The sequence below is a fragment of the Pseudorasbora parva genome, chromosome 7 (genome assembly GCF_024679245.1).
Source record: "Pseudorasbora parva isolate DD20220531a chromosome 7, ASM2467924v1, whole genome shotgun sequence".
NCBI lineage: Eukaryota > Metazoa > Chordata > Actinopteri > Cypriniformes > Gobionidae > Pseudorasbora > Pseudorasbora parva.
The window spans coordinates 36,098,294-36,111,414 of NC_090178.1; the positions used below are offsets into that span (position 1 = coordinate 36,098,294).

Below are 13,121 nucleotides of genomic sequence, written 5' to 3' on the forward strand. Positions count from 1 at the left end.
TTCAAAGAACATTATTTATTTTAAACAGAAATCTTTATACAGTTGTGTTCACCGTCCTTTTTGATCAGCTATAATAATTACTTTAAAAAAAAAAACACAAATGTTAGAAAAGATTTGTATATTTGGAGAGGTTTTCCATATCATGATGAATAAATCATTAATTATATGGATGCAGTTTCTAGGATTAGTTTAAAGAAAACAAAATCAAGGGTTAATTTTCTGACTTTTTCATTTCTTTCCAAAAATCAATTTCTTTAAATCGCTTCTATAATTAATTTAAAGTTAATTTAAAGTAATTTGACAATAGATTTAAGGTCAAGGAAATTCAACTAAAGAACTTTTTCAACCCGTTCAGTTAGCAGTGTGTAATTGATGTATCACCAAATACTTCATAAGCCGAGAATAGTTTATAGTATAGCATTATATGTATAGCACTGGAGCAAATAGAATAGTTTTTTAAACTTATAAATTCAAAGACTACTTGCCAACTATGCATACAAATATAAGCAAGCCACAGCACCAAACATTATAACCAAAATGTCACTTAAAAGTTAATTATTGCTATGATTTGTTTTAAAGGGATAGTTCACCCAAAAATGGAAATTGGCCCATGATTTACTCACCCTCAAGTCATCCTGGGTATATATGTCATTCTTCTTTCAGATGAATAAAATATTTGAATAAGAAAGTCCTAGTTATTTTATCTGTCTGGAAAATAACTTGCTCCACACGGCTCATAGGGGGTTAATAAAGGTCTTCTGAAGCGAATCAATATGCTTGTGTAAGAAAAATATCTATTTTTAAAACTTTATAAAGTAAAGTCCCAGCCGATCGCCTTCTATATTTAATTTATGGAAAAAGTGTTGAAAGTGCCTCTGCATTTCAAAATTCTACCAGTGACGCTCTTCAGACTATGCTACGTTACATAAGCATTTTGAATGGTGAGAGGTACTTTTTTCACGGAAGCCCGAACGGCCGGAACTTTATAATGTTTTAAATATGGATATTTTTTTTACACAAAGAAATCAATTCGCTTCAGAAGGCCTTTATTAACCCCCCAGAGCTGTGTGGAGCACAGATGCAGCTCAGATGCATTTTTTATGGACTTCAAAAACAGAGCTACAACTACTGCTATTATAAACCTTGGATTAGCCAGGACTTTTTTAATATACACTCTGACTGCATTTTTCTGAAAGAAGATTTTCAAATTCACCAGGGATGACTTGAAGGTGAGTAAATCATGGGCTAGTTTTTTTTTTTTTTTTGGTGACTTATTCCTTTGCTGAGTTTTTCAAGATTTCAAGTTCACCATTAACTGAAGAATTTTTAAATGATTAGAGGGATGCTAGTCTTGAGCATTAACCAGAACATCACATTAAAAACATTTTATAGAATATGAGAGCCCTTTAGTCTGAGTTAGAGCTGACCTGATATCCAACAAACCAAGTTTCTGAATCAGCACTCTTTTCAATCTTTTCAGCTCCTCGCGGCGTGGAAGACTTGCAATCTGTTTCTTTGTGGCCTCCGGCTCATTGTTTCTCAGCCACAAACTGAAGATAAACACAAATAAACAATGTTTCAGATCTGCCAGTGAGTTAAAAGAAACATTATATATCCCAGATAAATTAAAGAATATCGCTAAATAACTTTGCCTGACATAATATATATTATTTTTTCATATATTACATAAAGTATTTGACTATTCAGGTGTCCAAAACCCTAGTTTTCACAAAGCTCAAAGTCCCCACTCTCACATGGGTCAGGGAGTACATAGTAGTCTGGTTAAGATTTAGCCAATTCTATTATCACTACACCATGCAAAACTAGAGCAAACAAAAACCCAGTTCAGGTTTAACCCTGTAAGTCTTGACATATAAAACTATAATCAGGAAAAGCACTTGTTTTGAAATGGAACAGTTTATTGAACCTTATCTTAAATTAAAAAAGTAAAAAAAAAAAAAAGTGTGTTGAGTATCATTTTTGATACACTATGGCCCTGTCCCAAATGGCACACTTCATGTGCACTTTCGGTCTTGTGGACTTACAATGGGAGCTGCCTGTGTGTGTCCGTTTAGTCATTTGTCATTTTAGTTCTCAGAAGGGTGCTTACGAGCGGTCCCTTTGAGGTCGACCTGCTGAGCCCGCACTGGTGTGGGTTATGCAGCGGACTTCTTCCCGGCAGTCAAAGCGCCATTACGTCGTGAAAATGCGTGAAAAAGACTGTGAGGGTTTAGGGTGCCATTTTGGCCTATTAGGGCCTATTTTGCCACCCCTCCAAATCATTGAATTCAAGTGTTTCCATCACATCTATGGCCAAAGGTGCATAAAATCAAGCACCTTGGCATGCAGACGCTTCTACAAACATTTGTGAAAGAATGGGTCGCTCTCAGGAGCTCAGTGAATTCAAGCGTAATAATCTTTCAGAGGAATACAATCGGAGTTAATATTTTTTTTAAATGTCCAACATTTTACTTTCTGATTTACTTACAGATGTTTTTTAATATTTCTATAATTATATGGAGGTAAAACTATTTTACTTTACATTGTGAACCTTTTAAAATTGTTTTTGAATATTTTTATAATTAATATTGTGTGAAATTGTATTCCCAATACTTGTTTTTACGCTTGTGAAGCACTTTGAGTTGCATTCAATGTATCTCGTTTTTTTCTATCTTTCTATCAACACAGTTGCATAGAATATACCTGAGTGTCATAACTATATTGTAACTCTAAAAGTATTTAACGTATCTGAAACAAATATGAATTTAGATTCTGGCTCTTAAACTTTTCTTTTGAAATCTTAATTTTCAAGGCCCTATGTGATCCAATCCCATAGATATGGGGATCTCAATGCTCCATGTTCAATTTGATGAATTGTACTCATTCAATTGCTGGTCACTTTGCACAATTTCTGAGAAAGATACATTCAGAAATGTATCTCTTGTTTCCCTATATCAAAACAACTGCATACAATATGTCTGAGAGCCAAAAATTACAGATGAGTGCCAAAAAATACAGATGAAATCACTAAAAAGGTCATGTTGAGGGACATTAACTTGCTCTCAAATGTGTTTTTATAAGAATCTATTTTTGAATGAGTTTCAGGGATTTTTGGTAGAAGGGATTTTGTCTTAGAAATTTCTGAAGCTCGCAAATATGCAGTATCATAACTACATGTTGCCGCATTGATATTTTAATATCTATAGGATTGAACTATATGGGGCCTTAAAAATGAAGATTCCAAAACAAATGTTTCAGGAACAAGAATCTAAAATTAGATATCTTTAACACGTCTTGAGTTAGAGCCATGTGAAGTTCAAGAATATATATTTTTGGCACTCAGAGACGTATTTTGTATGCATTTATTTTGATAAAGGGAAACGAGATACATTTCTAGTTTAAGCATTATTCTTCGGACATTCCTCTTTAAACACAATAAATATCAGCTGTTTGAAAGTTACCCAGATTTGGTTTTTGACCATTAAAAATGTGTACAATTAACCAATTTACTCATTGAGCCGTATTAAGATCTTAATATCTCTGGGATTGAACCATACAGGGCCTGTAAAATGAAGATATCAAAAGAAATGTTTGTTAAAAACCAGGATCTGATAGGATATTAAGATATCAGGCATGCAAACTTGTGGGGGGTGCTGCTTTTTCCCATTTTTTAACTGTTACAGATGACATATAATGCAACAAAGATTGCTAAAGTCAACAGATTTAACTAACAGACCTACCAATCTATGCGTAAACATACGTTTCTAAAGTCATTTTACCCCATGTAATTTGGCGCCAAATCCAATTTGGCAAAATAACCATTTTGACCCCCCCTCTGCAAAACAGTGAATTGCTCAGTAAACATACATTCATAACATGTAATATTATGGCTTTCTTCTTCATTTATGTATTTTCACCAGAAATATTTTTTCAAAAAAAATTACAAGGACCTATGGTTGAGTTAGCATGGATGACACTGATGTCCTCTCAATAAAAGTGAAAAAGGAATGTAAAGGAGAAATGTGATAGTGCTAAGAGTCTATAGGCAGTCTATAGTCTATAGGCAACCTAAACTGGCTTTAAAAAAAGACAGTCTCTCTCTCTCAATACCTGAGTGTGAGCTCCACTCTCTTGGCTTGCTCTAACTCCTGCTCTGGGTCCCTGAAGCCAGTGAAAGTGTAATAAGTCTTGTCCCATTTGATGGGCCGATAGAAAGCGGTCTCGGGCTGTTGTGTTGAGCTCTTCCTGGTCTCAGCCTTGAGCTCATCCTGCATGTGTTCAGCCGAGAGGCTACAGGACCTCAGAACATCCAACACTGTGCTCAGAACATCCTTAGACTGCAAGGTGAAACTCACCAACCGGAATTCTGGAAAAATGTAGGGTCCTTCAATTAAAATCATGCACTGGAAAAAGAACGTACCATTCAGACATGTGGGGTCAATAAGTGTTCAAATGTTTTTGAAAGAAATCTAACCAATGAACGAAAACTGCAATGTTGTGAAACATTGCTACAATTTCAATACATTTTAAAATTTTATTTATTCCTGTGATGACAAAGTTGAATTGTCAGCTGCCATTAGGCCATGTGTCCACCAAAGGATTTTTTTCCCAAGGCCAGCAGATTCTTAATGGTTTTCAATCTGAGTGCATCATTTTCTTTTCTTTTTATGTTAGCAGCATAATGTGGCACTGAGCTATGGAAGCTGGATAAAAAATAAAACTGTGATCTCACAATTGCGTATATCTAGCAATTCAGACTTTTCTTCCTTAGAATTAGAGAAAAAGAGTCAAATTTGCAAGATGTAAATTTGCAATTGTGAGATAAAAAGCAATTACCCTTTATTTTATTTTTTTATAGAAGTGTTTAAATGTTCAATTACCCTTTATTTATTCTGTGGCGGAAAAAAGCTTACATACTCAGCTTCTATTTTATGCCGAATGCTTGAATTTCAGAAAGCTAAAACACACGGCTTTACTAATAACATTCTAATATGCTGATTTGGTGTTTAAGAAAACTTTATTCTTATTTTCATATATATATATATATATATATATATATATATATATATATATATATATATATATATATATATATATATATATATATGTGTGTGTGTGTGTGTGTATGTAACATTCTGTCGCTTTTTATCAATTCATTGCATCCTTTCTGAATAAAAGCATTAGCTTCTTTAAAAAAAAAATTTCTGACCCCAAACTTTTGAATGCTACACCTTTCTTTAATACTGTCAAAACTGTTAAAATAAGGAATTAATACAGTCTGTTTCTCATACATACGACAGGACCATGTCCTGTCCTGACATGGGTTTAGGACAGGACACTGTGCAAATTGTGAATAAAAAAGGAATACAATAATTTACTATCTCATAAAAGTATATTTTATTCACAAATAATAGACTATAGTGTCAAGTCAAACTGGCAAAGATATAAATTAATTACAAACAGGATACAAATGATAAATGAACAGCATAGAAAATACATAAATAAATAAAAATAAACGAGAAAATAACTATGGTAATCTCAGCCAATCGGAGCGAGGGGCAGAAAAAGAGAAACGGGAAAAAAGGGATCCAGTGTTGGAATGGGACGCGGCGGGCGAGCTCTGCCGAAACTCCCGAGCTGGACGCGAGAAAAAGTGCACAGACTTTAAACATCATCAGATCCTGGAGTGGAAGCCGGTTTTTCACCTTTCTTCTGGTTTAATAAAAAGAAAAGATGAGTGGAATCCAGTTGGCCTCCGTTGATGATGTCGTTCTCTCTTTCAAGCGGGGAAATTGTGCACGCACAAAATAAGCTTGACAGTGAAAAACCGGGAAGCCAGTAGCAGCTGGAAACCTGTGGAACTTAAAGAGACAAGAGACACTGATTGAAGAATAATAAATTCTTTTCCCAACATTAACAAAAGTTAAAATGGCAGAGCAAGCGACTGGGAAATCACTCGAACAGCTGAAAGCTGAAAGGTCAGTGGAGAAAAGAGCATTCACACGACTAATCAACACCATAACCAGAGCTTATCAAGAGATGACAGAAGAGGATCTTCAGGACAGTTTAAATAAACTCACAAAGCAAGCAGAAAAAGTCATGGAAGCAAATGATGATCTTGAAGCGGGCATCGAATTAGAGGCGGAGCTGGACACGGATGAGTCACCTGTGTTAACAGAACAGCAGAAAGCCGACCTTGATAAAACAGCGAGCGAATGTGAGTTAAAACTGAAAGAAGTTAAATGTCTTCTCCAAGAAACTCTCTGGGCCAAGTTTGGAGATATTGAACTGTCCATAGCATTGCAGGTTGCTGTAGCTGAGAGTGAACGTGTCGCAGCAGTAGCTCCAGATGGCAATCAAGAAGCATACGAGTTCATGCTCAGTCACCTTCAAAATTTGGTAAAGACCGCAAAAGACCTGCACAGCCGGTGGCAGCGGTGCATTCCCCAAGGTGATCAAAATAACTTCCGCCAGGGCCTGAGAAGTCTCGAGCTCAATGTTACCAGATTAGTTTCGAGAAAAGCTGATTTCATTCGTGCAAGACGAGAGGAGGAGGCAGAGAAGTCAACACCGCCACCAACGATCTCTAGCTACCCTGTGGCAACGATTAAGTTAAAGCCAACGTCCCTCCCAAAGTTCACTGGTAACAAACGTGACTTTCACAGGTGGAAGAGAGACTGGGAAGCGCTTCAGAAGCAGGGCGAACCTACCGGCTCCAAGGAGGTTAAAAAGATCCAGGTTCTTGACAGTCTCGAAGAGAAGATTGTAAGAGATCTTCGCCTCACCACCTATAATACAGCAGATGACATTTTCCGTGTCTTGGAAAACCGCTATGGAAACGTGACAGCTATTGCTATTGAAATAGTGGAGGACTTGCAAAAGCTCCCTGCTATCAGAAGTCACCAGCCACGGAAAATAGTTGAATTAATCCAAACAGTAGAAAAGGCACTTGGAGATTTATGTGACCTTGGAAACACTGGCGCTATCAAAAATCCTTTAGTAACAAAGTCAATTGAAGGAAAGCTACCTGAGTCTCTCAAGAAGGAATGGCTTATTCACATTTCTGACCAGCAGAGCTCCGTTACGCCAGAAAATCGGTTTGATAATCTGTTAGCATTCCTCAAAAAGCAAGAGAGCATTTATGAGCAGCTTGAACAGCTAAGGGATGAGGAACCAAGCAGAAGGGAGTCAAGAACTGAGCCAAGATGGGCAAGAACAAAGTCCACAGTGATGTAGTCTGTGATGACGTTAAACACAAAAGGAAGCTCTACTTCTGCAAACAGTTTCGTTCACTGAAGCTAACGGACAAAAAGGCCGCGGTAAGAAAACTGGGAGCTTGTAAAAGGTGTCTTGAAGTCCACGAGAACCATTCATTCTGCAAACCCAACTTTCTCTGCAAAATCCAAGCCTGCAAAGAAGAGAACGTTCCTGAGCATCACTGTTATTTATGCCCAAATGCTGAAAGGAGAGAGAGCAGTGCTATACAGAAAAAGAGCAAGCTTCATCCTGAAGGAGGAAGAGGCCAGAGGGATTACACAAAAGATCAAGAGGACTTCCTCAGTAAACTCCCATCAGACTTAGCACAGCAATGCCGAAGTGTGTTCTCAAACACAGCATCAAGGGCGTTTAATGTGACAAAAGAACACCCAAGTTTGCTAGCAGAAGGTGGGTTGCTGGAACTGCCAGTAATCATGATGCTTCTCAATGTGACCGCTAATGCCGGACAGAAAATTGGGACACTAATTGATTTGGCATCAGACACTAATTACATAACACACAGTGCTGCAAATCGTCTGAACCTGAGAGGTGAGAGAATCACTCTTGTCATCCATGGAGTCGGAGGGATGAAAGTTCGTGTAAGAACCAAACGTTATCTTCTTAAAATCAGAGTAAAAACCTTCCAGGGCACTCTCAGGTCACATCAGTTGGCTTGCTATGGATTAGAAAGCATTGCAGAGATTCAAAAAACAGTGTCACCTGAGCGATTGCAAAATTTCTTTCCCGATGTTCCCTTAACCGAACTGGCAAGGCCTAAAGTAGTTGAAATGCTTATAAGCCACCGAGAAGGTCAGTTAGCCCCGCAGAGGGTCAGAGTGGTTGGAGACCTTGTTCTATGGGATGGACCACTGGGAAAGACGGTTGGAGGAACTCATCCTGAGCTTTTTGAGGAGGTGGCTGTATCGGCTCACAGGTCCAAAACGCATTTCGCAAGGTCGATGAGAATGGCTGCTGTAAAGTATGAGGAAGTAATGGAGTTCTGTCCACCAAACAAGCCAGTAGCCAAATTTCATGAATCAAGCGCATCATCCAGCACCCGAGATTTTCTGGAGTGGTGGAAGTGGGATTCCATCGGCGCAGCGTGTGAGCCTAAATGTGGTGGGTGCCGCTGTGGAAATTGCCAACCAGGTGGGAAGGAAATGACTCTTGCTGAGGAGAGGGAACTCGAAATAGTAAGAGAAGGCCTCACTTACGTTATGGAGGATAACCACAGCAAGGAGCCACATTGGCATGCCAAGTATCCATGGTTGGAAGATCCAGCTTCCTTACCAAACAACCGGAAGGCGGTTGAGGCTACTTTCTTGAGGATGGAGAAACAGCTAGCCAAAGAACCTGAATGGAAGGCTCCCTATAGCGCTCAAGTGCAGGATATGCTTGACAGAGGGGCTGCAGTAAAGTTATCTGAAGAGACAATCACAAACTGGACTGGCCCTGTGTGGTATGTAAGCCATGTTATTGCTCCTAACCCTCACTCAGTCACAACACCAGTGAGGCTTGTTTGGAACAGCAGCCAAAGGTTCAAGGTGTTAGCATGAACGATTTGTTAGTGAAAGGACCAGACTTTCTTAACCAGATACGTGCTGTCCTGCTGAGGTTCAGGAGTGGAGTGTATGCGGCATTAGGAGACATCAGGAAAATGTACAATTCCGTTTGGTTGGAAGACCGTGAAATGAATCTACACAGATTCCTTTGGAGAAACTCTGAAGACGAGGAGCTGGAGGAATACGCGGTCACACGAGTCAACATTGGAGACAAGCCAGCAGGGTGCATCGCGCAGCTGGCAATGCGTGAAACTGCTAATTTACCATCCTTTGCTCACCTCGAGGAAGAGCGAAGAGTGCTCCATCAAGACAGCTATGTTGACGACATTCTCACGTCCCACAATGACTTTAACCAGCTGAAGTCCATCATAGCGAATGTGGAGCTAATCTTAAAAGCAGGAGGATTTCTTCTTAAACCATGGGTCTTCTCAGATCAAAGTGAGAGGGGTGAGTCTGAATATGAGCCCTCTGGAACCAAAGAAAATATCATGGTTCTACCAAACCAAATGCATGATGATGAAAACAAAGCACTTGGCCTGGGCTATGATGTGGAAGATGACAAGCTCCGTGTGATGACATCAATTAATTTCTCAAAGAGAAAAAGGAAAATGCGACTTGGTCAGAATCTTTTGCAAGAGCAAGTCAGAACCCAAACACCAAACCCACTGACACGGAGGGAGCTGTTGAGTCAGATATCAGGGGTGTATGATCCAGTAGGCCTAGTGACTCCTGCCAAGCAGAAAGGGGCAATTTTGGTCCGCAGAGCTTTCCAAGAGGCAAAAGATGGAAGGGTTCCAGTCAGTGAAAGTTGGGACACCGCCCTCTCAGATGGTCTTAGGGAAGATGCGGTTAAGCTCTTTGAGGAGTATGTCCAGCTTGGCCAGATTAAGTTCACTAGAGCTTTGACTCCCCCAAATTCCAGCGATAAACCCTGGGCGATAACCTTTTCAGATGGAAGTGAAAATGCTTATGGTGCGGTAATGTACCTCAGATGGAATTCTGATCAGGGCTCAATCATCAAGCTTGTGGAGTCCAAAGCAAAACTGACTCCGTTAGATCACAAAGGAGACGCTGTCAAAGCAGAAATGTGTGGAGCAGTGTTTGCTTCGCGGCTGCGAAAGTACTTTGAGCAGCATAGCCGAATTCGAGTTGGAAAGTGGTATCACTTGGTTGATAGCCAAACTGTCCTTGGTGCTATACAGCGAGAGAGCTATGGCTATAAAACATTTTTCGCTAACAGAATTGGAGAAATCCAAGAAATTACTAAGGCGCAAGAATGGTGGTGGATACCAGGTCCACAGAACATTGCAGATGTGATCACAAGGGGGGCTAATCCTCAAAGTCTTGATGAAAATTCAGAGTGGCAAAATGGGCCAAAGTTCCTTAGCTTACCAGTAGATGAGTGGCCAATAAAGTCAGCAAAGGATATAGCAGCTACAGCCCGAGAAAGCATCAGTAAGCTTCAAAAGAAGGCATTTGCAGCTGCACTGACAAGGTCTAAATCAAAACAACAGGGACCAGCTGAATTGTCAAGGCAAAATGAGGATCTCATCCAAGTCCAAACAGAACCCAGGAGACCACCTGCAGGATCAGCTGTCCAAAACTTATTAATTATGAAGCAGTTCAGTGAGCTATCCAGACTAGTTAACACAGTAGCGTGGGTTTGGAGGGCAGTGAAAAAGTTCCTTGGCAGAAATCGAACTGTAAATAACCCAAAGTGGGAGGCAGTCTCTTCAACAGGAACCATCTCCGTGAGAGAAAGACAAGATGCCCTTAGAGACATTTTTCTAGCTGCGCAAGAAGGTATAACCTTCCCGAACACCACCAGGGACAGGTTAGTTGTGTACGAGGATCCAGACTCTGGGCTGTTGGTTTGTGGTGGAAGAGTGCAGGTCTTTAAAGAAGATCAAGTTAGCGTCCCGATTCTTCCCTACAATGCATGGGTGTCCACATTGCTAGCCCGAGAATCTCACAGAGAAAGCCATGGAGGTTTGGCTGAAACTTTACTTAGGATGAGGAGGAAGGCTTGGGTCATCAGGGGTAGAAGAATAGCCCAAAAGGTTGTCGACAGCTGTGTTCAATGCCGGAGGACCAAAGCAAAGAAGTGTCAACAAGTTATGGGTGATTTGCCACCAGAGAGATCTCAGCCCGCTGTACCTTTCAAGTTTACAACAGTGGATCTCTTTGGGCCCTACCTTGTGAAAGATGATGTTAAGAAGAGAGCTTCCATGAAGGTCTGGGGTGTTGTCTTTTGCTGTATGTCAAGCAGAGCAATCCACGCAGAGTTGGCAAACACCCAATCAACTGAAAGTTTCTTAATGGCCTTCCAAAGATTTGCTGCAATTAGGGGCTTTCCTAAAAAGATCTATTCAGATCCTGGCACCAATTTCATCGGTGCAAGACCGGTTCTACAGGAGCTTTACAAGTTCCTGGAGGGCATCGACAAGTCTGCTCTAGAAGAAACAGCTGCACGAAATGGAACGGAATGGATGTGGAAAATTCATCCAGCCGATTCTCCACACAGGAATGGAGCTGCGGAGGCTGCAGTGCGCATTCTAAAAAGGGCACTCCAAAACTGTGGAGTCGAGTCTAGTCTCACTTACAGTGAATTCCAAACAGTACTTCAAATGGCAGCCAATCTTGCGAACGAGCGGCCTATCGATGCCAGAGCGCAAGCCCAGGAAGACTGTATCCAGTATGTAACTCCAAATGCACTACTGCTGGGGCGAGCATCCCAAAGCGGTGATGTCAAAACATTCGACTTTTCCAGTTACCCATTTAAACGCCTCCAAGCAATGCAGGTGATGGTGGATAAATTCTGGAGACACTGGAGCCAGCTTGCAGGTCCAAATTTATTCTTAAGGACCAAGTGGTATACCATGCATAGGAATGTTGCAATTGGAGACATCGTCTGGATAGCGGATCAAAATGCACTGAGAGGGCAATTTAAACTTGGCAGAGTAATCAGTGTCAATCAGGACAACAAGGGTGTTGTAAGGGACGTCAATGTTCGAACATTCCCAAGTTACCCTGTTCCTATTACAAAGCCCTCAAAAGCAACAACTAAGAACCACCCAGTGTCAAAGGAACGCAAAGAGAAGATCCCAAGTACTGTTCTTCACAGAGATGTGAGACGACTGGTGGTCCTTCTACCAATTGAAGAGCAAGTAACCAAGTAGTTTGGTGGAACATTCTAACTTGTCTGTAATTAGAAGTGTCAAGCAGTTTGCCTTCTAAGCATTGCGATTTCCTCGTGTATCCAAGGAAAATCGAGTGGGAGGTGTCAAGTCAAACTGGCAAAGATATAAATTAATTACAAACAGGATACAAATGATAAATGAACAGCATAGAAAATACATAAATAAATAAAAATAAACGAGAAAATAACTATGGTAATCTCAGCCAATCGGAGCGAGGGGCAGAAAAAGAGAAACGGGAAAAAAGGGATCCAGTGTTGGAATGGGACGCGGCGGGCGAGCTCTGCCGAAACTCCCGAGCTGGACGCGAGAAAAAGTGCACAGACTTTAAATATCATCAGATCCTGGAGTGGAAGCCGGTTTTTCACCTTTCTTCTGGTTTAATAAAAAGAAAAGATGAGTGGAATCCAGTTGGCCTCCGTTGATGATGTCGTTCTCTCTTTCAAGCGGGGAAATTGTGCACGCACAAAATAAGCTTGACATATAGAGAACATTTTAAATATTGAAAGTCAGACATTTTAAAATGTCATGCCAAATATTGGCTCATTTTGGATTTCATGACATTCCAAAAAAGTTGGGACGGGTAGCAATCAGAGGTCGGAAAAGAAAATGTACATATAAGGAACTGCTGGAGGACCAATTTGCAACTTATTAGGTCAATTGGCAGCATGACTGGGTGTAAAAAGAGCCTTTCAAAGTTGCAGTGTCTCTCAGAAGTCAAGATGGGCAGAGGATCACCAATTCCCCCAATGCTGCGGCGAAAAATAGTGGAGCAATTTTAGAAAGGAGTTTTTCAGAGAAAAATTGCAAAGAGTTTGATGTTATCATCATCTACAGTGGATAATATCTAATGATTCAGAGAATCGGGAACAATCTCTGTGCGTAGGGTCCAAGGCCAAAAAACCATACTGGATCTTCGGGCCCTTAGACGGCACTGGATGCTGCTGTAATGGAAATCACAACATGGGCTCAGGAATACTTGTTGGTGAACACAATCCACCATGCCATATCTCTATCGGTCAAAAAAGAAGCCATATCTAAACATGATCTAGAAGAGCAGATGTTTTCTCTGGGCCAAGGCTCATTTAAAATGGACTGAGAAAAA

The 13,121-nt window shown here is 40.4% G+C and overlaps 1 protein-coding gene and 1 long non-coding RNA gene across 5 annotated transcripts in view; one reads left to right on the plus strand and one right to left on the minus strand.

The window, feature by feature from the left end:
* tcaim (T cell activation inhibitor, mitochondrial) overlaps window positions 1-13,121 on the minus strand; it is an 87,115-nt gene that overhangs the window by 25,109 nt on the left and 48,885 nt on the right. For all 4 annotated transcript variants that reach the window (XM_067449201.1, XM_067449202.1, XM_067449199.1 and 1 more), the window contains 2 exons: window positions 4,111-4,366; window positions 1,428-1,550 (listed from right to left, as the gene is read on the minus strand). In XM_067449201.1, coding sequence (XP_067305302.1) covers window positions 1,428-1,550; window positions 4,111-4,366 — 379 coding nt within the window. The remainder of the gene's footprint in view (window positions 1-1,427; window positions 1,551-4,110; window positions 4,367-13,121) is intronic.
* LOC137083327 (uncharacterized) lies at window positions 948-1,587 on the plus strand. Its single transcript, XR_010906476.1, has 2 exons — window positions 948-1,229; window positions 1,481-1,587. It is a non-coding gene; the product is annotated as an uncharacterized lncRNA (long non-coding RNA).